Source organism: Capra hircus, chromosome 11 (genome assembly GCF_001704415.2).
Source record: "Capra hircus breed San Clemente chromosome 11, ASM170441v1, whole genome shotgun sequence".
NCBI lineage: Eukaryota > Metazoa > Chordata > Mammalia > Artiodactyla > Bovidae > Capra > Capra hircus.
In genome coordinates, this window is record NC_030818.1 from 60,107,919 (window position 1) to 60,135,596 (window position 27,678).

Sequence of the window (27,678 nt, forward strand, 5' to 3'; positions counted from 1 at the left end):
TGTAATTTAAAAATATTTATTTTTCAATTCATGCTTTCCAGAACACTTTTTCCAAACAAATCACCAAAGGCCAATACTTCTCTCTACTCTCAATGTTAAGTGATTTTTCCACCCAAAATAATAAAGCGATGTATACTTTTATATCTAATCAGTTTGTGACAGCTGTGATTCTCAAACATTTTTAAAAAATAGATCAAAGTTGCAAACAGACCATATATAGTGATTTTTAAAACTGGAAGGCAAAACCTGACTCTAAATGATCAAATGACCCATTAGCTGGATTTGGCCTTTCCAGGCCACAGGAGGACTTCGCTCAAGAGTCCTGCCCATAACAGATGGGTTCTCATAGATGTCCTTAACACCACAAGTACAGCTTCTGATGCCCAATGTTGCCAACAACAGCAGGGGCACAGAGAGGCGACCCTGCCAATTGACTCAGTTTTATTCTTCAACACATTTCTCTTCTCCATTCTCTTCATTGACTTCATCTGTTTCCTTGCAAGAATCTTGGCTGTTGGTATCAGTAAGATAATTTTCTTCCCCATTCTCTCTTTCTTCTATGTTTTCTTCTTCATTAAAGCTAGAGGAAGAAATTTATCAATCTTTCAAAGCAAAAAGGATTTGGTTTAAAGGTAAACAAACCCTCTGCAATGTATGCCATCCTGCAGCCAGTCTTCCTCAAAGTGTATAAGCTCCAATTTATCAAGAAAAGTCTATAAAAGTACCAATTAGGAAAGTAAAGATTGACTCTTTAAGCTTCATTTGAAAGCATGTTATTGTTTTCACTATTTATGTCAGAAATTTACACTATTTGACTTTAAAAAATATTTCATCACCATGTAATATTTTGAAGTGTCAAACATGTTAAAATGTCAGTATGTTTTATAACACTTCACGTGTGTTCCATTAGATAAAACACCTTTTAAAATCTTATAGAACAGATTTTTATGCTTTTCTGCAAGTAAGAATTTTTTCAAAGGTTAACCATTCAGACATCTTATATATGTTACCTTTCTTTATCTTCAGTGAAATTTTTCATCTCTTGATTGCTGAAGTACTCAAATATTTTTCCACTTTGGCCTTTCTTTGAAACAAACTCATCAGATATTCCTAGTGCTTTTAAAGTGTTAGAATAATGCTTTTCTGCTGCCATTCTTGCATTTTTCTATAGGAAAGACAAACCTTTTTAGAGGAGGACAAAATACTTCAAGTTTCCACTAAAAATGTTAAAGCTCCAGTGAAAATTAAATTCAATAATCACAGCTGGTTGAAAAATATGCATACTCTGACCAGCAATTCCACTCCTAGGTATGTGCCTAGAGAAACTCCAACCTATGTGCCCAAAGAGACACACCAAAATGCTCAGAATAGTACTGTTTGTAACAACCCCAAACTGGAAACAACCTAAATATCTATCAACACTAGATGGATAAATAAATACTGGTGTGTTCATAAAAGAGACTAAAATTAAGCAGAAAATGAACTCTAGCTGTATGTTACAACATGGATGGACCTCACAAACAACTCTGAACAAAAGCAGCATGCCACAAAAGAGTGCACATAGTAGAAAAGACTCAAAACAGGCAGAACTAAACTACATTGCTTAGGGATTGGTACATCAGTGGTAAAACCATAAAGAAAAGCAAGGAAATGCTTATCTCAAAAGTTAAAATGGTGGTTACCTTTGGGTGAAATAGTTTTAATCTGGGCAGGGCACACAGTGTCTTTGGGGTACTGGCAATGCTCTAATGCTGTATTTGTTAACATGGGTAATGGTCACATGAGTTTTGAACTATAATTGTTCTTTACACTGTACTGTTTCATGACTGTTCAAAGATATCTGAAAAAAAAATCAGTAAAAAAATAAGATCATGTGACAGGTGTCAGAGGGTTCTTTATGTGCCTACTATAACACTGATGATTTATACTCTTCAGTGGATTAGAGACAAGGCATGTCTCTAATCCACTGAAGAGTATAAATCATCAGTGTTGTTATCTTTACTGTGTGGGGGAAGCAATGGATACAGCAGGAAAAACATGAATTTAGAACTGGGTTCAAATCTCCAGACTGTTACTTCCTGGCTTTGGGGCCCATGGGAGTCTTGATGACCCTCTCATACCTAAAGCAAATCAATTATCACAGTTCCTGAGACCACAGGCTTTACAGAAACACGAGATGACTGAGGTTCACACGAATGCCTTGGCTTTGTCCACTTTTACCTCCTGAGTGGGTGTGAACTAGCACAGGGCCAAAAATCACTCTCTGAACCTGGAACTAAAGGAAAGTGATGAGGAATGGCCCAGTCTCAATGCACCAATGGCATCCCATCCTGAAAAGGGTGTAGAAGAGCTCCTGGTCTCACCCCAAAATTTAACACAGAAGAGGAAACCAAGATACTCGGTCCACCCTTCCTGAGGTTAAGTGCTTTGCTTAAAGTCACAGAATATACTGAGGGAAAAGCAAGTCTCCTAATCCTTTCCTGGGTCTTCTTCACTCTACCATGCTGCTTCCTCTAAGTGGTAGTGGTCATCCAACGTGGCCTGAAGCCTGACTTCGGTAATGCAGTGTCAGATATTTTCCTAACCCAGGGATTCCAGGATAAGGAAGGACCCTGGAGACTAGTGTTCCATGGGAGAAACCAAAATGGCAAGGGCTGATTACAATGGATGAAACTATCACTAGCGCATTTTCTGACACTCTAGAAAACTGAAAAAGAAGCAAACTGCTGCCAAAATGCACCCACTGTGGATGATGATTTTTAGACAAGTAAGTAAAAATGCAACCAGAGGCTATGAATACCAACAGACAAGCCTTGGGCAACTGAAAGGCATGGGAAAGTGACCTGAGAACAATGCCCCAAAGACTGTCAAGCAGGATAAAGAAACCCCAGACCTAACTCAATGTGCTAAAAAGAATATATTCTGATTTAAGCAAATGAGATATAAAAGATTTAAATGATACTAGTCAGTGTTACTGCTCTTAAGCCTTTATCTGAATTTGATTTAAAATTTGATTTAATGCTTTGTTTAATATTTGGTTTGAAAGTGAAAGTCACTCAGTCATGTCTGACTCTTTGTGACCCCATGGATTATACAGTCCATGGAATTCTCCAGGCCAGAATACTGGAGTGGGTAGCTGTTCCCTTCTCCAGGGTATCTTCCCAACCCAGGGATGAAACCCAGTCTCCCATATTGCAGGCAGATTATTTACCAGCTGAACCACCAGGGATGCCCCAATATTTGGTTTAAAATCTGATTTAACATGTTCAGTTAATAAATCCTGTGATTTTTAAGAAATAGGAAAACACGGTTTGTTCTGTCCTAGATCACACGCTAACTCTGCTAGGGAGATAACTCAACAGCAGCAAGAAAATAATTAACACTTATAAATGGGTAATGCATACTGTTGTGAATGAATTTATTAAATAACAGCTGTTAATTAGCAGTAATAGTAACTGCAAGAAAAAAAGTACCAATATATGTTAACAAACCCCAAACAATGGTGAGTCACTGCCAGTCACTCTGTATATAGAATTTATTATCTTTTAATATTTCATATCAAGGTGTATAGTGTGTAACTGTTCTTTTTTAAAACAAACATGTCCCCCTCAAATTTCACCATGCAAAAGAACTGTAAAGACCATGAAATAAAAGTGGTTAAAATAACTGAATGATTATTTTGTTTTTGTATCTAAGATACTGCAAGAAACAAATTATCTTTGTTTCTTTAGGCAATTTGTCTACAATCACTACTCTAGTTTGAAGAGGAAAAAAATCCTTAGTTTTACAAGCCCAAGTTTACTTTATAGCAATTCTTTCCTTTATATAGTAATTACTGACTACTTATTTTGTGACAAGCCCTCATGGGAGGTAGAAGTATATGGGGAGAGGAGAGCATATGTGTTGGCTGAAGTTGTTTGAAGAAAATATCAGCTATGAAACTAACCTATGCTTTCAATATTTAACACTTCTTTACAGGTTTAATTTCACACACACCACTATTTTGCCACATTTTCTCTGGTGACTAGAAAGACTGGGAATTCACAGCATTGCAGAATTGCTTCTTACTGCTGAGACTCATCACTACTATGTTAGGGTAGTGCTCTAGGCCTGGGCTAATCACAGGGAGAAACAGTCCAGTTTGGGTTCAACAAATGTTTATGAATATGTCCTCTGTGCCATATGCTGTCTTAGGAGCTAGCAACACAAAGATTGGACCAACACCTTTAAAAGTAACTAGCTGAAAGAGAAGAGAGAGCATTAAACAGATAATTTCCACACAATATATAGGAATAAAGACAGAAATGCACAAAGGGTAATAAAAGAACACAGAACAAATAGCATGCAACTCAACCTGGGGACACAGTGCAAGAAGTGATTTTATACTAAGCCTTGAAAGAGTCAGGGGAAAGATACAAAGAAGTTATATGGGTGTTGAGAAACAGCCTGAATAAGGATTTCAAGCTGAGGGACTTCCCTGGTAGGTCCAGTGGCTAAGAGTCTGCACTCCCAATGCAGGGGGACCGGGCTCAAATTCTGGTCAGGGAACTAGATCCCACAGGCTGCAACTTAAGAGTTTACATGCCCTAACTAAAGAGTTCACACATCACAGCTAAAAAGATCCCACATGCCACAACAAAGATCAAAGAACCCGACTGCTGCAACTAAGACCTGGCACAGCCAAATATATAAATAAATATTTAAAAAAAAAAAAAAAGATTTCCAGTTTGAAACTAGTGGTGTGGTACAGTCTGCAAGTAAAGGGTATACACAGAAGGGGGTGGAGGCGTGCAGTGGTCGATGAACTAAAGAGGTCAACAAGGATCAGATAAGAGAGGATTCGGTACACTATGTTAAGACTTGTGGACTTATCTTCTGGGAGAAAGCAGGACAGCTTAGGCTAAGCATTTGGAAGCAGGCTGACTCGGGTTCCTAGTTCCATTATTTACTAACTATAGACATTAAGAGTTATTTACTTTCTTTCAACTTCAGTTTCTTCCTCTGCAATACAAGAACACCCATCTTGCAGCACTGTTTAGAGAAGCCAACGTCAAGCTCCCCTGATACCATTTACTGAAAATGAGAACACACGGCGTCAGTGAAGTGGATGATTGCCACCATTACTGGGGTGAACACTGCGGCAGGGAACGGGAACGGCAAAGAGAAGACAGAGTGAGTGGCTTTGCAAAGAGCAAGGCAAGAAAACCAGTCAAACCATAATAATAACTCAGACAGAAAATAACAGCGGCTTCACTTAGCATTTCACCATCAGGAATGGAGAAAGGTAGAGGCAAAAGTTGTTTAGAAAGGAATTTCTCAGGTCTCAGAGAGAACTGAGAAAAAGTGGGAGGTGGGGGGGAGTGGTTTCCAGTCATCTAAATTGCAGCCCAACAAAAACACAAAAATAGAGAGGAAGGTCTATTCTTCCCAGAGAGGAAGGTCTATTTTGTGGCAAGATGCATATAAGATGCCTGTGAGAAATCTGGGTAGATATATCCAGACGAGTGGACGTAAAACTTGCAGTAGCAAGCCGGAGAAAACTATGTGAAGCAAAAGTCGATCACTTTATGCTGAGTAACGTAGAACAGCGTATGATCATTTTTCCCCCCTAAAGTTGAAACTGGGATGTGAGAAAAAAAAATCCCTTAAAGTGAAAAGTGTTACATAAACTTATATCCAAATCAGTAAGTAAAGGGTTCCCATAACTTTGAGAGATTGTAATATGCCACAACAAATGTCCTTTGTCCTCAGTGAGACTCTGAGAAGGACAGTCCTATAGGACACTCATCTCTCCCAGACACTTGCTGGCAGCAAGCTCCAAATGAAACAGCTTGAAATTCACAACATAGCACCTGTAACCTCTAGGGATTTTGTCTATTTTTAAATTACGTAGCCCATAGGAGCTTTTCTCTTATGGATACAAAAAGATCACCTGACATCGACACATTTCTCTAAAGGGAAAGACTGTAAAACTGAGTATAAACCTCGTAAAATCATGATTCATTGTTCACAGCACCAAGCTTCTTTTTTTTTTTCCCCAATAAAAAGGAAGTCCTCACACACACAGAAAAAAAATTTATGGTTACCAAAGGGGAAAGGGAAGGGGGATAAATTAGGAGGTGGGATTAACAGATATATACTACTTTACATAAAATATATAAATAACAAGGTCCTACTGTATAGCACAGGGAACTACGTTTAATGTCTTGTAGTAAACTATAATGGAAAAGAATCTGAAAAAGAATAGATATATATGTATGTGTATGTACACATATATACAAAAAAACTGAATCACTTTGCTGTATACCAGAAACTAATACAACATGGTAAATCAACTATACTTCAATTTTTAGAAAAAGGAAGTAATTTCACTAATTATAGCTAAAACTAAAAATTATAGACTCATGAAAAAGAACTGATCAACAAAACAAAAACGCAACCTACTGAATGGGAAAAAATATTTGCAAATCATCTATTTGACAAGAGGTTAATATCCAAAATATATAAAGAACTCATATAAGTCATGAGCAAAAAAAAATTTTTTTAATGGGCTAAAGATACGAATAGACATTTTTCAAAGAGGATATTCATATGGCTACAGGCATATGAAAAGGTGCTCACCATCACCATCATTAGGGAAAAACAAATCAAAACCACAAGGAGATACCACCTCTCACTTGTTACAATGGCTGGTCTCAAAAAAAACCAACACATAACAAATGCTGGTGAGGATGTAGAGAAAAAGGGAGCCCTTGTGCACTGTTCATGGGAAAGTAAACTGGCACAGCCATTATGGGAAACAGTATGGAGATTCCTCAAAAAATTAAAAATAGAACCACTACACAATCCAGCAATTCCACTCCTGGGTATTTATTAAAAGGAAATGAAATCATTATGTCAATTCACTGCAGTGTTGTTTACAATAGTCAAGACATGGAAAAAACCCAAAGGACCATCAAAAGATGAATGGATAAAGAAAATGTGGTATGTATGGAATACTATTTGGCCACAAAAAAGGACGTCCTGCCATCTGTAACAATACAGATGGACCTTGAGGGCATGGTGCTAAGAGAAATTAGTCAGACAGAAAAGGACAAATACTATAAGATCTCATTTATGTGTGGAATCCAAAGACACACACACAAACAAAACTCATAGAAAAAGAGATCAGACTTGTGATTACTGGAGGAATTGGATGCAGGTGTCAAAAGGTACAAACTTCCACTTATAAGATATGAAAGTACTGAGTGTAATGTACAACCTGATGACAACAGTTAACACTGCAGTGCGGAATATATGGAAGTTGCTAAGCGAGTAACTCCTAAAACTTCTCAACACAAGGAAAAAAATTTTTGGTAACAATAAGGTTGATAGGCATTAACTAACTGTAATAATCATTTCCTAATATATGAATGTCAAGTCACTATACTGTACATCTTAAACTTATACCTGCCAAATGTCAATTTTACCCCAATAAAACTGGAAAAAAAAAAACTGGCAGAAATAAATCTGATTCAGTTAGCCATTTTGTTTCATTTTTTAATTCTTCAAAGACTTCCAATTCGTATCATGAAGCCTCACCTCAATATTTGGCCAAGTTGGTACTGAAAAAAGACTAGCCATTAAAAATAGGTCATGAAACTATTATTTTGAAAATGAATGGATTAGTAGCATGTGCTTTATCAAGCTTATGAACCTCATCAAGATATAAGGCTCAAATTTAAGCAAATTACTTACTGATGTGGTGAAGCTGTCACATAATAATGTCTCAGTAAATTACATAATACATAAGAAAAATGGACTATGAAAATTAGGAGCTAGAGAGGTTAAAAAAAAAGGCTGACAATAGCTCTCAAATTCCAACAAACACAACCTGAGCAACTCTTTCAAATAGCAGCGGCCTGTTTTTTAATTTTTCTTCTCTTTCTTCTAGTTCTCGTCGATATTCTCTCATCCTTTCCTTTTCACTCTTTCTAAAATCAAATAAAAGGAATGGAATTTTTAAAAGAAACAAGAACTTGCACATATAACATTTAGCTTAGATGACAAATCAGAAATTAAATCATGAGCACATTTTATGACAATTTCTTTTCTAGACTGGTAAATTTTTTTTTCCCATTAGACTGGTAAATTTTTAAGGAATGCAGAATACAAATTCTAGGTTTTAAGAGCACACATTTTACATCTCAGGCAGTCTGGGTATGCTATGATTCCTGAAATCTTCAAAACAAGAATGGATTAAGGGGCTTCAAACTGGCCTCAGGAGATTAATCAATGCCCTCTCATTTATAAACCAAAAAATTTGCTCCAAATTAGGTATCTTCTCTTTGAGGAATTTCTTCTGAAAATTAGACGGTGCTCTTCTTTTTCCCCTAGATGAGATCTCCTATAGGCTGGTGGCACAGTTAATTAAATGGGAGCAGGGTAGGGGACAAACAAGGAGTACGGAAAGAGCACATATAGAGAAACAGGAACCAAAACACAAAAAACTCACAGTAAATATATTCACTGTTTGAACCAGATCCTATAATGAATTAAACTATGCTACTTTCTCTATGTAAAATACACTAATTCTACCAAGATCATGACTTCCTGGATTAGAAAAAATAATTATACCATAAAATGATAATTATGCTTAAATATACACAATTTAGCATTATGGAAAATCCAGTTTACTTTCTAAAGATGAAAAGTATATTTCTAGAGAATATTTTGCTCACGTATCAAATCAAGCTCCTTCTATCAATGAGTTACACTGATACACATTTTAAGGTATATATAAAATATATACATTATAAAGGAATATAATAATTATTATATATAATATAATAATATTTAAAGGAATGATCACAATTAAAAGCAAATATAGATTTGGGGGGTACTTATAAATCAGATTAAAAATTAATAAATCATATTACTTACCCAGCTTTGAGGGAGATACTTTACTACTTAAACATGAACATTTTTATGTTTAAAAATATTTTATGTTTAAAAATATTCCTCTGGAACACTGATTTTCAAACTTTGTACTGCAGAATTCCAGTGTGTCACATACCACTAAACCTTAACACACATGTTAATTGATACTACCACTAAACCTTAACACACATGTTAATTGATACATCACATAACTGATGCTAACATCAATGTGCTAATCTGTGTTATCAGATTTTGTGTAGACTTCAGAACAAAGGTCTTGGACATATTTGTTTACTGAAGAATATTTTCAGGTTACACAGCAAGCTATTAAAAAAGAGCTTTGTGTGAATCAAGATTTTTCTCAATATCACACTGTACAATAAAAAATAATATAAATAAAAAGTTTAGATGCTGATACAGGATTAAAACTATGAACCATGGCCACAGTATAAAATGCTTCTATCCATCAACACAGCATCATGGTCTTCATTGTGGGGTGAGTATGCATGTTGGTTCTTACCATGAAGTGAGTGAGTGTTAGAGTGTGTGCGCATAAGCAAACTGTAAGTAATTGATAGTAACTTGAATCCACAAACTGAAATACTAACACTATTCTTCATTCATTCATATATTTGGGGGTGGGGGATCCACTGATGAAAAAAAAAGTTTGAAAACCAGTGATCTGGAGGGTCAGGGTTCTCTCGTGATACCTGAGAGCTTTTATTCTGGATTTAGACATTTGAGCTAAACTCTCATGTGAATCATAAGCCTTAGCCCGGGTTGTCAGCAGTTTCTGCAATTCTTTCATTCTTTGCTTCTGCTTAGTTAAGATCCGATGTCTCTCTTCTTCCAACATTTTCTTTTCCTCAAGTGATCTCCTGAGGGCAACAAACTAAGGCTTAATTCACTTTAAGCCAATGAGAATGTTGCTTAGTAAAGATTTAGCACAGGATAATTCAATGGCTGAAAAAAAAGGGCAACCTTTTGAGAAGGATCTGTGTCGTAACTAGAAATCGATAGGCTGACTGTAACCTTTTCTAGCCCCAAAGATTCATAAAATGGAAAATATATTTAGTTCTTGGATCTTCCTGACCCAGGGATTGAACCCCAGTCTCCTGCATTGCAGGCAGATTCTTTATCATCGGAGCCACCGGGGAAGACCTCTTAGCACACCTTCTGGCAATACGTTCTACATTTTATAGTAAAATATGTTACCAGATAACATAGCATAGTATTTTCAAATCCCCCAACACAAAATCACTAGAGCGACCGTGACGTGAGTCAGTCATCATTGTATTGGTTACTTACCTTGTGGCTTGCTCTCTTCCTCGGGAGGACACCGTGGGCGTTGGAGGGTTGCAGCTACGAGGTGCAGGCTTTGTGTTTGCATCCCTTACTGGTGACGCGCGCCTTGGAGACAGATAAGGCCAACGTGTTTCTTTTAAATTCTCTTCATCTGCTTCAATGTCTGCCAAAATTTTCTCTCTTTTAGTGGATGAATGTGAGGCTGCCTGAAGGTTACATGGTTCACAGACTGTCAGGAATTTGGGATACTTCTGTTCTGAGTGGTGTTTCTGATACCTCTCAGGTTGGTCTTCCAAATCAGCAGTCTGGCGCCTAACCCTGTGTTTATACTTGGACTTCTCAGCTTGTTCAGGACCCCTGGACTTCCTTGTAGCAAAACTCCTGCGAGCTGGACTGTAAGGCAGAGGGGAAGGGTTCGGTAAAAAGTCTTGAGTTCTCTGATGCGCCCTAATGTTTTTATAGAGTTCTTCTTCTGTTAACTTGTCATTGATAGTTGAACCGTAAGTAGATCGAGGTATAGGTCTGGCTTTAAAACGATTTGTTTTCTTTTTAGACTTAAAAAAGTCTTTCAGCTGCTTTTCCCGAACTGCTTGCTTCTGTTCCTCCCTTGCAACAAACTTAAAGGGCTTTTGAGAGGCCAAAAGAGCTTCTTTGTTTCTCTCCTTCATAGCCCTCCTCCGTACCTCATTTTGCTTGACTATATCATGATAAAGGGGGAGAAAGACGAATGCAGGAACTGGGTTGGCTCGGAATTTTTTCTTACACTCTGACTCTTCTTCTTGCTTCTTGAGCAGTTTGTGTACCATTTCAATATCTGATTTCGATTTCATGCTCTCTTCTTTTTTCTTCTGCTCTCTAACTGTCATTTGAAAAGGCTCAGGTACTGTAATCCTTGGCACCCATTCTTTCGGTCTCTTTCTTTGTTTCTCAAGTACTGGCAAGTTGACATTTTCAAACTGGATATAATCTTCTACACTGAAGTTTGTCCACATGTTGTTGATGAGCTCCTTAGCATAGGTCATCATACTGCTTTTCTCAGAATACTTTTTTTCTAAGTTGGGCAACTCTTCTTCAGAGGAAGACACAATCAAGGAGGAAGACTGACTTAAATCAGGTTCTGAAATTGATGTCACTAATGAGACAGGGTGATATGAGTTCTTTTCTGATACAGACCTAAGCAAGTGAGGAGAATAATCAGGTTACCTTTTCAGTTGCATGTGACCAAATAGAAAAATTAAAAACTACATAATTTCTAAGATCAAGGTAAAATCAGCTAGAAAATAGGAATTGGACAGGGCTGATGAAAACTATCAAATTTTTTTAGAACAGAGCCTGGGAGATGCCTGAAATTGATCTAAGCTGACGCCCTCATTTTACAGGGGAGGAACCTGAGACAGTAGAGTTGCCTTATATCTAACCACTATTGAATTCTCCACATGTTTTCCAGAGTTACCATCCTAAAATATACATCTGATCACATCACTTTCTTTCCTGAAACTTTCCCATGACTTGCCATTGTTACCAAGCTTAGATTATAAAGCCCCTCAAGACTAGCTCCTGCCTACCTTTCCAGTTTCACCTTTGCCTCTCCCTACCCAGGTCACCATTCTTAAGTCAGATCCAATCATGGGAAGTTTCTCCCACCCTGCGGTGATTTCTCAAGGCACTTTGTACACATGGTTCCTGGTGCCTAGAAGGGCACTCCTTGCTCCTACATCTGCTTCAGCTATTTCTCCTTTAAGACTGAACTCCGATATGATTCTTCACCTGTACCCCTCCACTCACACTCTGACATGTTCGACTGCTCTTCCTCTCTCTCCATGATACTGTTACACCATGCTGTATTTTTGGATTTCAGATTGTCTTTGATCTCCTTGAGAGCATCTTGATTTTGAGTCCTCAGTGCCTAGGCAACATCTGGTACACAGGAGATGCACCATCAGTGCTGACTAACTGGATGACTGGCTTCAAGTTTCAAAAGAAGCAGGTTTATGGCAAAAATGACTATTTTGAAAACAAATCAGATTTATGTCTTAGTTCTGAACAATCTGTGTTATATCTGTAAAGAGCTCACATTAATCCACATATTATAAAAATAAAAGGCATTTAAAACTGAATTCTAATATTCAACATTTGAAAATGGCCCAGACTAAATATTTTGATACATGTCTAAGAGTGGTGCATCGGAGAGAAAAGACTTAAATGGCCACCAAATAACCCTCAAAGCAAGAAGCTACCTAGTAGGTTGAGAAGCCATCAAACAATCTGAATAAAAACCCACCTCCATATATCATTAAAAGCACAAAGCGATATTTGAGAGAAAATATTTTGAAATAATTTGTTTTGCATTTTTAAGTATACATTTTATCTTACAGTCTACAAATAACAGTATGGACAAACTTACCTGGAAGAGACACTAGCAGCTTCTTCCCTGGTGACTGCTGGCTGAACTTCCTTTAAATTTAATTTATTCTGGTACAATTGCTCTAACTTTGCCATAGTTTCTATGTGGGCTGCCTTCAGCTCTTCTAGTTTCCTGAAATACTCTTCATTAGAGTGGTAAATATCAGAAAAGTCCACAAAATCCTCATGGCTTATATGTTTTTGTTCATTCACCCTAGAAATGCTGGTGTTAAAATCAGCCTGGTAGGATGAAAAAAACCTGTTATATGATGTCTGGAGTTGTAAGACAAATTAAGTTGACACTTATTCCCAATGCTGCTTTTTTAAAAGTCTACTTAATGAGGTTATATGTTTACTTGTGGACTATGTACATATAACATAAGTTACTCGTGGGCTGTATACATTTTCTCCTAATAAGTATTGTATTAAGAATAAGAGAGAGAGAGAGGCAGATAGAGAGACCAAGTTGCCAGAAAATAAATACTGTTTAATCCATCTTTTAAAGGGTGGTTAGATTCTCAAATTATGTACTAAGAAACACTACGGCAGGATCAAACCAAATCACGCTTTATAAAGAGCCTCCTTCTCAGAGCAGGCTAATCTGAGATGAAGAACACAGTTTCTCCTGTTGCAGACCAACCAACCATAGCCCAGTGCCCTCTCTGAGCTGGGCTTTGCAGTGTGGGCCCCAAGGGTGTTTCAGCAGAGAGGAAAACTGAATGAGAATTCCGGGAAATGTGGGAATGGAGGGAACAAAATTCTTGGGGGCTCATCAAGAAGCCAGAGAGAAACTCTCCTCCATGTGCATGGGGTGGGGGTTGGGGGCAACCTCAGGAACAGCAGGAGGTGAAGGTAGGAGGGACTTTCAGAATAGCCACTCCTGTGGGCAACAAGAACAGTAGCTCCCATGGTGACAAGGACTGTGGGGGTGACAAGGGAACAAGAACACATAGGGCGGTTATTCTATATACACGCCTACAAGGGTAAGGCTGATCCTTTCCCCCTCACTCCCTTCAAATACCTTTCAATTTCCTTTAACTGAAGGAACTTTAAAGAGGTAAAACCCCATATCCTCCACAAGTACATAAAAATTTCTCAGGTAAGAAACAATTGAAATTGTTTATGATAGTATGCATAAAAGGTTACTATGGTTTTAAATTTAGCTTACTGCCTGAAATAGACTCAAAATGAAAAAAGTATATTTGCCAAAGAAAAATAGAGATCCAACCTGATAAGACTCTAGAAAATAAACCTGAATAGTGTCTCCCAACAGAAAATTCAGAAGATTCAGTTGTCCATAATACTTATAACACTTAATGGGCTCAAAAACATGAGGCCAGTGTTGTACCAGTTGGGATAACTTAACAGAAAACAAATGAAAGAAAGCAAGTTTTCTTCAGTAGAACAAGTGTGCAGAAATTTATTACCAAATAAACTGGAGAATTGCTTTATGAGTCATGTTGCTATTGTTCAGTCCCCTCGTTGTGTCCAACTCTTTGTGACCCCATGGACTGCAGCACGTCAGGCCTTCCTGTCCCTCACCATCTTCCGGAGTTTGCCCAAGTTCACATTCACTGCTTCAGTGATGCCATCCAGCCATCTAATCCTCTGACGCCCTCTTCTCCTTCTGCCCTCAATCTTTCCCAACATCAGGGATTTTAAAATAAGTTGTCTGTTCGTATCAGATGACCAAAATACTGGAGCTTCAGCTTCAGCATCAGTCCTTCCAGTGAATATTCAGGGTTGATCTCCCTTAAGATTGACTGGTTTGATCTCCTTGCTGTCCAAGGGACTTTCAGGAGTCTTCTCTAGCACCACAGTTTGAAGGCATCAATTCTTTGGCGTTCTGCCTTCTTTACAGTCCAGCTCTCACAACTGTATGAGACAACCGGAAAGATCACAGCCTTGACAACATGGACCTTTATCAGCAGAGTAATGTCTCTGCTTTTCAACACACTGTCTAGGTTTGTCATAGCTTTCCTGCCAAGAAGCAACTGTCTTCTGATTTCATGGTTACAGTCACCGACAGTGACTTTGGAGCCCAAGAAGAGGAAATCTGTCACTACTTCCACTTTTTCCCCTTCTATTTGCCATGTAGTAATGGGGCTGGGTGCCATAGTCTTAGTTTTTGTAATATCTAGTCTTAAGCTGGCTCTTTCACTTGCCTCCTCATACTCATCAAGAGGTTCTTTAGTTCCTCCTCGCTTTCTGCCATTAGAGTAGTTATCATCCACATCTCTGAGGTTGTTGATGTTTCTTCCGCCTACTTAGATTTCAGCTTGTAACTCATTCAGACCAGTATTTCTCAAGATGTGCTCAGCGTATAGGTTAAACAAACAGGGTGACAGCAGACAGCCCTGTCATACTCCTTTCTCCATCTTGAACCAATCAGTTGTTCCATCTAGGGTTTTAACTGTTGCTTCTTGACCCGCATACAGGTTTCTCAGGAGACAGGTATTCTCATCTCTCTAAGAGCTTTCCACAGTTTGTCATGAGCCATACAATCAAACGCTTTAGCACAGCCTAAAAGATGAAAGAGAGAGGTTTTTCTGAAATTCCCTTGCTTTCTCTATAATCCAGTGAATGCTGGCAATTTGATCTCTAGTTCCTCTTCCTTTTCTAAACCCAGCTTGGACATCCTCAAGTTCTTGTTCACATAATCCTGAAGCCTAGCATGCACGATTTTAAGCATGACCTTACAAGCATAAGAAATGAATGCAATTGTCCGATGGTTAGCACATTCTTTGGTACTAGCCTTCTTGGGAACTGGGATGAGGATGGACTTTTTCTAGTCCTGTGGCCACTGCTGGGTCTTCCAGATTTGCTGACATAATGAATGCAAAACCCTGATGGCAACATCTGTTAAGGGATTTGAATAGTTCTGCTAGAATTTCATCACATCCACTAGCTTTATTAATAGCAGTGCTTCTTAAGGCCCACTTGAGTCATACAACTCAATTAAGAGAATTTTCTGATATCTTCTGCTGTTTTTTCTATGTGCTCTTCACCATTACCTTCTTAGCTGTGGGAATGAGTACTTTGTTAATTTCCTCATTCATTCAATATTTAGACACTCAGTATTTAGCTAGGTGCTGAAAGACACAAATCAGGTAAAAACTCTACCTTCCAGAAATGGCAACTCATTTTAGTATTCTTGCCTGAAAAATTCCATGGACAGAGGAGCCTGGTGGGCTATAGTCCATGGGATCGCAAATAGCTGGACACGACTGAGTGACTGAGCACATCAGCACGTATTGTGATCTATAATGGTTGTTTCCTTTTGTATTCCTACCAGAGTTTGAGACTTCTGGTTCTTTCATATTCTTGCCAATATGTTTAGTCTTTTTAAACTTCTGACCTTTTGAATAAATGTGTAGCATTAGAAAAAAAAAGACAACTCCACTTTCCAGAAGCTTCCAGCTAGTTTAGAAGAGGACATGCAGATAAATAATCAATAGCAGGCTCTGAATGAGACAGAACTCCTGATTCCTGCCCATGATTTCCTCTGAGCTGAGCAGGGAGGCAGAGAAGTGACCATGTATGTCACGGTATCAGGGAGCTTGAGCGCTCACAGAAAGAGCGTCTAATTCTGACTGGGGGAAAGAAGAGGCAAAATTTGCAGAGATCAGAAAGACTGGAGACACAAGGCTGGATAAGAACAAAATCTGTAAAATACAAAGAAACTGAGGCCTAGGGCTCAAACATTCACTGTTACTTCATGATGATGCAACTGGCAGGTCTCTGTCCTTGGTGAGGAAACTGAGGCTCAGAGGAGTCAGGTGACCTGTCTACAGTCACACAGCTAATAAGCAGCAGAGCTGGGCTCCAATACCATGCCTGTTAGACTCCAAAGACACACCACACTCCTCCCAAGTGCAGGAGGGTTTTTTCGCTGCAAGTGGAAGTAACAAGCATGCTGTGCTCAGAGGAAGGTATACAGTCTGAGAGGGGGTGGGGAAGAGCATATATGGAGCACAGCAGACGTGGGAAAACAAGGTGAAAAAGGCAAGTCAAGAGCCCCAACCAACAGCCCAGTGGGCCAAGCCACAGGCACCAGGAGCCCTGAAGGATGTGAGCAGAGAGTGACAGTCAGTAACACTCAGGAGGATTCTCTGGTAGCAAGTGAAGTGGAGGGAAGGAAAGCAAGGTTGGTGGCGGTTAATGGGCTACTGGGAGATTTAAGAGGCTGAATCATTAACCTGACAATGGCCTGGACTGTGCGCAAGAAACTGAAAAAGTTTTCTGTTTGGAGTACTGCATGTCTAGGTAAATGACGATCTCCCATTTATCAGTAGAGGGGCTACAGGGAAGAGGAGCATTTTTAGGGAAAGGAAATTAATCTCTGTTTAGGACACACTAAGTGTGAGGGGACAGTAGGGCAGCCCAATGTCCAGGAAACAGAGGGGTAAATATATCTGGAGACCTAGTAAGAAGGCTGGGCTGGAGATGGAAATACAGGAGCCAGCAATGCACACAGAAATGCAGGTGCAGCCCTGGGTGTAGGTAAGGCTTCCTGTGGGCAGTGAGAGGCAAGAACTTGAGGATGGAAATGTTGGCAAACACTAGCATCCAAATGAGCAGTGATAGGATTTCCCTCGTGGTCCCCTGGTTGAGAATCCAGCTGTCAATGCAGGGGACACGGGTTCAATCCCTCGTGTGGAATGATTCCACGCAGCATGGAGTAACTAAGCCCGTGCATCACAACTACTAACCCACGAGCTCCAACTACTGAGACCATGAACCTAGAACGTGTTCTCCACAACAAGAGAAGCCACCACAATGAGAACCCCAAGCACTACAATAAAGAGTAGCTCCCACTCGCCACAACTAGAGAAAGCCTGCAAGCAGCAACAAAGACCCAGTGCAACCAAAAATACAATAAATGACTAATTTTTAAAAATATGTACAAAAAAGTATGAAATGGACCACGGTCACAAAAGATCACAAAGATCAGGCTGAAACTGAGCAGAATCCTGTGAGGCCCTCCAGGACACAACAGTCTTTCCATGTCCTTGTTCCAAAGAGCAGATGCAAATAGTTATTAATTAGAGGAGTGAGGGACTGTAGGAAAAAAAAAAGAAAGGCAGTCAAGAAATAGTGTTTGGAAGGAGCAGGGTCCTGGTTCCTCCTTAAGGGAAACACAAAACAATCTGATATAGAAACTAAGGTACCCACCCAGGTGGAGGATGGTAACTTCAGGCTGAGCAGAAGCACATGGATCCCAGCATGGTTGGAACTGGAAGACTGATGATTGAGCTTCCTTGATCACCACTCTGCTACCTCCCATCAACCAATCAAAGAAAAGGTCACACACCCTTGAAGCCCACCCCCTAAATTTTGCTTATAAAACCTCTTCCCCAACAGAGTAGTTGGGCTTTTTGAGCACAAGCTGCCCATTGTCCTTGTTTGGCTCTGCAATAAACCTTTATCTGCTCCAAGCTCTAATGTGTCAGTTTGTTTGGCTTCACTGTGCATTGGGCAAATGTCCGTGGATTCAGCAACAAAGTGATACCATATTTAAAGGAAGGAAGCTTTGGTTTTGTTTGAGTTTGGAAGATGCTAAAAGACTTCCTGGAGGAGGTGATATTTGAGCTGAGCCAAAGAATGGAAAAACTGGAGGATCAGAGAAAGTATATGGGGAAAGAGGGAAAAGGTACTCTAGAAAGAGGAAATGACAGTAAAAGCAGTGGGGATGGGGTTGTGGGTGGGTGGGTGGACATGGTGGAAAGCACACAGCTGCAGGCTATAAGGAAAGTAAAAATGCACAAAGCAATTTGGGGCAGAAAGCCTGGAAAGGAGGTTAGGGCAATCAAGATGCGGTTTCTGTTTCTGCCCTGGTCATCTGGTTTCAGCCCCCTTACAATCCTTCAAAGCTGAAAGGGTCAGACACTTTGCAGTTTGGAACGTTCATATGGCTTGGGGGAAAGATTACAGACATGGTGTCAGAATTCTCATTCAAGCCTAGGTTCTGTACTTCTTAGTAATGTGGGGAGGCTAAGAACTTTGGAACTTCAGTTTTAAGAAACATAAAGTATGTGAGCCAGTTGTTAAACTATTGTCTCACAGCTCCAAACCTGCTATGTGATGCTGGGGACAGGATGCAAACCACATTTCCGCTTTGCCAGAGGCTTCCCACTAGATTCTGCCAAAAGTGGGGCTAGAGGGAGGCTGCAAGGCTGGAGCAGGAAGAAGGGACTATTCCTTCCTGTTAGTTCTCCATCTGTTTGTCTGCTTGTATCACCCCAGCTTCCCTGGTGGCTCAGACAGCAAGAATCCGACCACAATGTGGGAGACCCGGATTCAACCCCTGGGTTGGGAAGATCCCCTGGAGGAGGAAATGGCAACCCACTCTAGTATTCCTGCCTGGAGAATCCCCACGGACTACAATCTATGGGGTCGCAAAGAGTTGGACACAACTGAGCGACTAAGCACAACAACACAACATCACCCCAGCAGTGTTCTTCCTCTGGGCAGCAGCAGCTCACTCTAGCAGCAGGGGCTAATTCCAGTCTGCAGGTTCTCTAGTGCTCACAGAATCAGCAGAATCACCCCGAGGGCTTACTGTTCCCTCCCCCTCGGATGCTCTGCCTCCAGATATCCGCACGGCCCACCTGCTCACTCCTTCAGAGCTTTACTCAAAATGTCATCCTCTCCACAAGGTCTTCATTGACTACCCGTTTTTGAAATGACAACCTCTCCTCTGACTCACTGTCACCCTTTTTTTTCCCCTGCTTTATTTGTCTCATAAGTACTCACCACCAACTGACATTCTACTCATATTTGCTGATGTAATTGTGTATTACATGCCTGCCCCTACCAGAAAGTAAGCATTACGAAAGCAAGCCTTTGCTTTGTTGTGTCCCCAGTACCTAGAAGAGTGTATGGTCATTGAAAGACCCTCAATCAGTGTTTTCTAGATAAACAAATGTCCAGCTAAAACAATATTAAGTCCTCCCAAGGGGAATGGACAGGTATTCCCTCACAAAAGACTGAATCAAAGAAATATTGGCTGCTCTAAAGAGCTATATTCTACTGAGTATTAAGGAAAGGGCTTCTCTTCCAAAAGCTATCATTAAAATAGGGTAGATATTCCAAAGAATAGTTTTTAGCCAAAAGCATCCACCATTCATTCTTTTAGACTCTTCCTTAAAAGAAAGTCTTATAACAATCATTTTCACAAAAAGGATGAAGTTTATTTGAACCTGGAAAAGATGTTTGAAAACGATAGAGAAGGATGCGTAACTTCTAAAGAGATGCCACAGGCCTGATTTTCCAAGAGCCTAAGATTGCATCCTTTCCCTTTAACTGTTGAGCTTTTTGTAGAATGTTGGACACACAGCCATGAGATTAGAGGATAATCTTTCCTAGATTGGCTTGACCCATTTAGATGATGACTCCTTCCAACACATGTTGCTTCATTAGTAATCAGCATTCATCATTATCTGTGTTAAAGTTATCATCTATAATTCTGGAATTTTTATTAAAAATTTTTTTTGCATTACAGGGATTTGTAAGGAATGAGGCAAATCTACATGTAAATGATAAAAGGAAAAAAAGCAAGTGGCAGGACAATATATACCTACAAAGTGCTACCATATATTAAAATACTATGTACACAGGAGATAGGAAAAGGCCTAGAGTATATACCTGATTCAAAACAGCGACTACTAGGACTTCCCTGGTGGTCCAGTGGCTAGGACTCTGGGCTCCCGATGCACAGGGCCTGGGTTCAATCCCTGGTCAAGGAACTAGATCCCACATGCTGCAGCTAAAGATCCTGCATGCTGCAACTAAGACCGGGTGCAGCCAAATAAAACAAACATTTAAAAAACAAAACAAAATAAAACCCAGTGGCTACTAATGGGCTGGGGGGGGGGGGGGGGGGGGGGGGGGGGGGGGGGGGGGGGGGGGGGGGGGGGGGGCGGGGGGGGGGGGAGGCCAGACTCTCTTTTTGCAGGGAGAAGTATTAAAGGGCCTTAGTCTTATTTACAACATTTGAAATTTTAAAAGGAGAATGTTTATGTATTACTTCTATAATTAAAATGTAACAACAACAAAAAAAGAAAATGTTTTGTGAATAGTAATACTAAATTAATAACTGAACAATTTCTAATGGCTACTTGGTCAGCCTGGCACCTCCTGTGCTCCTGGAAGTGGCTCTCACACTGCCCCCACGATCCTGCCTACCTGTTCCCTGCTATTCTACCTGCTCCCACCTCCACTCCCCAGCTGCAAATGATAACACCTTTATTTCTTCAGGAAAAAAGAAACCATCACAGGGAAGTTCCCTCATCCTTCCATCTACAAAACTGCCCATTTTTGTGCCCCTTTTCGCCTCCCCTCCTGCTTCAGAGATGAAATGTCCCTTCTCTTAGCAGCATCTGACCCTTCCCCTCATCACTGAAACCAATGAATTGGAAACCTCCACGCTCCAGCAATAATTCTACCACGGGAGCTGATCTTAACCTCTTTTGCCCCATTTTCGCAACCTGACTGTCGTTGAGGGTTTTAAGAGCTCTATACTAGGCTCCTTCTCTTCTTTCTCTGCACTCTGCCCCTAAGTGACTTCACTGTTTCAAAAATGCTGAAAACTCCCAGATATAAATATCCAACCCATGCCCTACAGATCTACAGTTTCATAGGCCCAACTGCTTCCTACATCTTTCCACTTGCTAGTTTCATAGATATCTCAAATTTACCTGTTAAAAACTGAAACCTTGATTCCCACCCGGCCTCTGAATCTAATCCTCTTCAAGTTACTCCCAATTCAGTAAATGGCATTATCTTCCGCGCAGCTGGTCAAACCAGAAATCTGGGAATAAGCACTCTTGACTTCTTCCATGGCCTCACATAAGTCCTATACAATTTGTGTCCACTTCTTGCCTGGACTTCTTGCCTAGGTCCAAGCCACTGCCTCTGGCCCCTTAATCACTGCAACAGCCTCCTACCCAATCTCCTTTCTTTGTCAAACCCTCCAATCATTCTCCACAAAGCCATCAGAGTCATCTTTAAAAAATGTAAGCAGAAACATGCTAGATCTCTTAAAAGTCTCAAAGACTTCTCATTGCACCTGCAATAAACATTAAACTCTTTACCTTGGTCTATAAGGACCTCCTTACCTCTCCGACCTCATCTTCTGCCCTCTTCCCCTCTCCTTTTTCCAGTCCTGTTGGCTTTCTTTCAGATTCTTAATCACACAAAACTCTTTCTCTGCCTATCTTTGGGCCTCTGTATATGTTGCTCCCTCTGCCTGGAATGCTTTTCTCACCCCCAACCCCACCCCCATCTTCAAAAATGGCTGCTCTTTCTCATCCATCAGACATTGGCTTAACCGTTAACTCATTGAAGTAGGTCCTCGCCTATTGCATTTTTAATTATGGTAGCCTGGGCACCTCTTTCCTAACATTTTCTGTCTTATAATCATTTGACTGCTCATTTTTTATTGTCCAACTTCCCCATCAGACTGGAAACACTGTGACAACATGAGCTACGTCTGCTAGCACTCACTTCTGAATAGTCTGTTACTGGCACTTAATAAATGCTCAAAATTTGCTAAAAAAGAGAAGGCCATCCCATTAGGAAAATCCATGAAATTTTAACTGTGAATTATAGAATACTGCTTTACCCATATCATCATCAACCACAAAGCAAGACCTGTGAACTGATATCTCCAACTGAGGCTAGATTCAAAAAATATGCCTTAATGCCCTTATATGGGCACAGAGTCCTGCAAGGGGTGTATATGGAGCCATGGAGGCTTGGGAGAAGTGGCTTTGGCAAGCCAAAGGATTTAAAGGGGCCTACTATGACAGTAGATGGGGAAACAGTGGAAACAGTGGCAGACTTTATTTTGGGGCTCCAAAATCACTGTAGATGGTGACTGCCGCCAAGAAATTAAAAGACGCTTACTTCTTGGAAGGAAAGTTATGACCAACCTAGACAGCATATTAAAAAGCAGAGACATTACTTAGCCAACAAAGATCCATCTAGTCAAGGCTATGGTTTTTCCAGTAGTCATGTATGGATGTGAGAATTGGACTATAAAGAAAGCTGAGTGCCGAAGAATTTATGCTTTTGAACTGTGGTGTTGGTGAAGACTTTTGAAAGTCCCTTGGACTGCAAGGAGATCCAACCAGTCCAACCTAGAGGAGATCAGTCCTGAGTGTTCATTGGAAGGACTGATGTTGAAATTCCAATACTCTGGCCACCTGATGTGAAGAACTGACTTACTTGAAAAGACTCATGCTGGGAAAGATTGAAGGTGGGGGGAGAAGGGGATGACAGAGGATGGGATGGTTGGATGGCATCACCAACTCAATGGACATGAGTTTGGGTAGACTACGGGAGTTGGTGATGGTCAGGGAGGCCTGGTGTGCTGCAGTCCATGGGTTGGAAAGAGTCGGACATGACTGAGCAACTGAACTGAACTATGACAGTTAGTTCTCCATAATCAATTTCGTGTGATGGCTATGGTAAGCTGAGTTAACTCCATTTTATAGACGACAAAGTTGAGAGAAACTAGCATTTAAAAATCAAGGTGAGATATCAAGCCAAACTGTGAGGAAGGTACAGCTTGGCTGCTGCACTTTCTTTCTTGCCTTTCCAGTGCTTTGTCTGCCTACCCCAGTGTCTCCATCAGGTCTACTGCTATGTGCTGCATGCTAAGTCACTTCAGTCGTGTCAGACTCTTCGACCCTATGGACTGTAGCCGGCCAGGCTCCTCTGTCCATGGGATTTTCCTGGAGAGGACACTGGAATGGGTTCCATTCCCTTCTTCAAGGGATCTTCCTGACTCAGGGATCAAATCCATGTCTCTTACATCTCTTGCACTCGCAGGCAGGGGGTTCTTTACCACTACTACAGTGGCAGCTGATCCAGATTTGCTTTTGGTTCCTTCAAGTACTGTGGTCTCAGAATAGCGTTAAACTTAGCTTCCTTTTTTCTTTTTTAGTGAGATACTGTCCCTTAGAAACTAGCTTATTAGATAAACTGATCTCTCCTAAGGTAATGTTTCTAATACAAATTTGCAATTTTACAGGGTACTCTGGAAGTATACCTGCAACCACAGAAATGACTGACTTTTCCACTACAGCAAGCCAGAAGAGAACTTAATCTCCTGTTCTCTTTTGGATAGGTGTTCAAATAACAGCCCCACTGGCAGCTGTTATTATTATTACTAATTTACACAAACTATCTTTTAGCTATGACATATGCTCTCATTTCGTTCTCATAATACCCCAGTGAGACAAGAAAGACAGTTATTTTAAAGCTCTTTTATAGATAAGGAAACAAACTGAAAGAAGTTACGTCTTAATATTAACTGGCAAATGAACAGATCCTAACCCAGGACTCCAAATTCTTCTCTTCATTCAAATCATTTTTCAACATCAGTCACCTCCTTCATTGGGTATTGAAATTTGAAGCTTTATCATGAATGAATTTGGTTGTAGGTCACTCATTCTGGTTGAAGTTCAGGGTCTTTGAATCTGCTTTACTCTGGATAACCTCAAGCAGTTTATCTGTTGGTAAAATACTGCCCATAAAAGGTGTTACTACAGATTTTCTCATTACCATTTCTAGTGCAGATTAAAGAAATTAGAATTCCAAAATATCCAGTGATTTCTAATAGCCTTAGACCACAAGATCCCCTGGAGAAGGGAAAGGCTGTCCACTCCAGTATTCTGGCCTGGAGAATTCCATGGACTGTATAGTCCATGGGGGTTGCAAAGAGTTGGACATGACCGAGTGACTTTCACTAGACTACATGTTTTTAACCTAAGATGCTTTGAGCAAACAGTATTAAGAATTTGGGGGGACTTCTCTGCTGGTTAAGACTCTGCACTCCCAATGCAAGGGCCTTGGGTTCCATCCCTGGTCAGGGAAGTAGATTCTGCATGCCACAACTAAAGAATCCACACAAAGGTTGCATGGAGGCAACTGAGTCTCAGCACAGCCAAATAAATAAATATCAAAAATAACAAAAGAATCTTTACCTGGGGTCAAGAAGGTTTATATCTGCAGATCGCTGGTTAAAATTCAAAGTTCTCATCTTTTAAGGGAATAGAGCAGATGGCAGACTTGGCCCCCTACCTGGTAGACAGGTGTTCACAAAACACTCGACACTGAAAATCGATCTGTGAAAAAGCTGTTTCTCCCCCCTCTGAAGAGCCGCGTGGCAACACTGGAGCCTCAGTAATTTGCTTCTCTGGAGGCTTAACTCTGTTTCTGATCTACCCACTAAACTCCTGCTGGTTTTACCCATCATCTCTCAAGTATTGTATTAAGATGCACTAATAACCAAGACACTGAAGTGACAACAAAACACACCTGACAACACAGCTGATTCACTTGCGTTTTTTGGATTATTCTCTGCAGGACAGCACAGTTTTCCTCGAGTTGAAAAGAAAAAGAAAAAAAGAAAAGAAAAGAAAAGGTCTACTCCCAACAGTTGCTGGAGCATAAGAATAAAGTTCTGTACTTTTCATTAGAAATAGCGTAACGTAAATGCCCTCCAAGAAATTTTTACAACAATCTCTTTGTTTAAAAGACTTTTCAACGCCTCGGTTTTGAGCATTTTTTTTCCGTGAGGGCCCAGAGGACTTGGTGGGCCAGGCTCACCTGTACGGGTCAGGACAGGGTTCGCATTTCCCAGCCCGCGCCTCACCACCGGGGGTCGCCGATCAGCCTCCAATTGCACCCGGCGCCCAGCCCCACCCCACTGCCCTCCCCTGCATTACCGGCGCCCGCGCCAGCCGTGCTGCCGCCTCTTTCTCTTCTTCTTCCTCCTCCTCTTCCTCCATGGCCGCCGCCGCCGCCGACAGGGAATTCAAAGGGTCTTTGCGTTCGTACTGGGCGACCCGCGCTCCGGTGTTGGGATTGACCGGGGTTTGGAGACTTCTGGCCGCCAACCTCGCCGCTCGGTGCGAAGCAGCCATCACCGCGCCGCCGAGGCCTGAGCGCCCGCGCTGGCCCGGGGCGGGGAAGCCGGCGTGGCCGCAGGCGCCCGATTGCTCTTTGCTTAGGGTGGTGGTTACTAGGGGCCCGGTAACTAGGGACGCTACAGGGGCCGCGAGGGGCCAAAAATCACTTAAAACCGGCGCCCGCCGCGGGGCCCCTTGGATAGTGGGAGTCAGTATTGAGTCTTTGCTGGTTTAGAGGATTGGTCGGCGGAATAGGGCACCTGGTCCCTCTTCTTCGCATTTCACCCCCTAAATGCAGACTTCTCACATTACACTAATGAAACGACTTGTGCTGGTAGTGGTGGGGCTTTTTATTCATTGAAATAATACGTTTGGAGGAGGTGGCGGCGGCAGAAGAAAGCAGGGCGTGTTATCGTGTCGCGGTCTCGGGACAATGGTAACGTTTGCATCCCGCGACCTAACATGGCTCTCCAGCGAGCCGGAGAATGGGAAGCCGTGAGTTACTTTCTACCCTGACTTGAAACCTAACGGAAGTCGACCAATCTGGAGGAAGGTGGAGCCTGGTCCACTCACCAGTGATTGAGAGTGCAGGTGTGTGTGACCCGCACGTTTGCTGCTTGGGTTCCTCCGCTTTATAGTGGTGGGGATCGGAAGGTGTGAACGCCCACCAGTAGCCACAAACAAGCCTCATCTCCACCTCACCCCCCAACATCTCCCACTTGGGATTTGGGCGCTTCAAATGACGCCTTGCCGCTACACCAAGCGCCTGTAAAAGAAGCCTAGCCTTAAAATAGCAGGCGTGGTGGTGCTGCTGCTGATGCTGATGCTAAGTCGCTTCGTGGTGCAGAGTCAGCCAAACCCCTACTTCCTGAGGCTGAGGCCGCAGCCACCTCCCACTCCTGGCCCTACAACCTGCTGTCACCACCACAAAGTTAGGGTACGAAACGCGCAATATCCAGACCCCTTCTCTGAAGTCTGAACCAAGCATTTCTTCCATCAGGAAAGTAAACACTTGCGAAACACCCTACTCCCTCACCTTTCTGCAGGCTGCTCTTTGTTTTGGCTGAGGATTTGCTTTGACCACTGGAACAGATACCGGCTGGATTCTTAGCCAAAGCTAGAGTTGGAAGCCCGTGAGGTATGGACGCCGCAAATGACCACAGAAGGGACGTCCAGGCGTTTGCATGCAGAGAGTTCTGTGGCTGCACGTGACCCTCTTGTGATTTGACCCCGACCCCAAATCAGCATGCTGAAACACTGAAAATAGAACATTAGAAGAGAGTGGAAAAGAAGCAGTGTGTGGAGGACATATTATATGTGTATGTAGAAGAGCAAAAAAGCTTCCACTCGTGAGCAATATTCTAAATTTGCAGTTATCTTTTAAACTGTTTTTACTGAAAAATAGTTGATTTACAATGTTGTGTTAGTTTATGTACAGCAAAGTGATTCAGTTATATATACATAAATTTGCAGATATCTAATAATATAGCCTCAAAATATATAGAGCAGAAATGGACAGATCTACAAGAAGAAAATGACAAATCTTATCATCATAGGAAGAATTATTTTTGCACCTTTGTATTGAAATATATACAGTGCAATGAATAGATCTTAAATGTGTAGTTGGATGCCTTTTGACAAGTGCGTATACTCGTAAATCATATTAAGATACAGAACATTTCAGCCATTCCACAAAGTTCCTTTGTGCTCCTTCCCTGAATGGTCACCATTTCACATTTCCTTGACTGTTCTAGAACTTCATATAAATGGAATCATACTGCATATAGTCCTTTTTCTCTTAACTTCTTTTTATCAACATACCGGTTTTTAGGGTGTATACAACATTCGTCCATGTTGTATGTAGGGGTGGCCTGTTCCTTTTTAATTGCTGAATAGTATTCTTTGCTAAGATAATGGTTTTCCAATACTAGAAGAATTTTCCTCTTTATTTTGTGCTATTCATAACGTAACAGTTACAGACAAGATATACTCTTACATTTAATCAGCACCATTGTGCTGTACTCAGTCACTTCAGTTGTGTCCAACTCTTTGCCACCCCGTGGACTGTAGCCTACCAGGCTCCTCTGTCCATGGGATTCTCCAGGCAAGAACACTGGAGTGGGTAGCCATG

General features: G+C 41.1%; 1 protein-coding gene across 2 annotated transcripts; it reads right to left on the minus strand.

Moving 5' to 3' along the window:
• On the minus strand, positions 1–27,288 carry FAM161A (family with sequence similarity 161 member A). Of its 2 annotated transcripts, XM_013967738.2 has the most exons (7): positions 25,365–27,286; positions 12,629–12,867; positions 10,228–11,397; positions 9,630–9,797; positions 7,874–7,973; positions 1,011–1,165; positions 1–580 (listed from the first exon to the last, which is right to left on the minus strand). In XM_013967738.2, exons 1-7 carry the CDS (start codon positions 25,560–25,562, stop codon positions 442–444), a joined length of 2,169 nt encoding a protein of 722 aa, XP_013823192.2. In that variant the 5' UTR covers positions 25,563–27,286; the 3' UTR covers positions 1–441. The 2 variants fall into 2 exon arrangements, with proteins under 2 accessions (XP_013823192.2, XP_017910895.1); XM_018055406.1 differs by lacking the exon at positions 9,630–9,797 and having other exon boundaries at positions 25,365–27,288.

Coding starts and splice junctions, on each gene's coding strand:
- FAM161A (XM_013967738.2), bottom strand. CDS start 25,562: ATGGCTGCTTCGCACCGAGCGGCGAGGTTGGCGGCCAGAAGTCTCCAA. Junction 11,398..12,628: donor GCTGCTAGTGTCTCTTCCAG/GTAAGTTTGTCC, acceptor TCACTTGCTTAG/GTCTGTATCAGAAAAGAACT. Junction 9,798..10,227: donor GGAAGAGAGCAAGCCACAAG/GTAAGTAACCAA, acceptor TGTTGCCCTCAG/GAGATCACTTGAGGAAAAGA.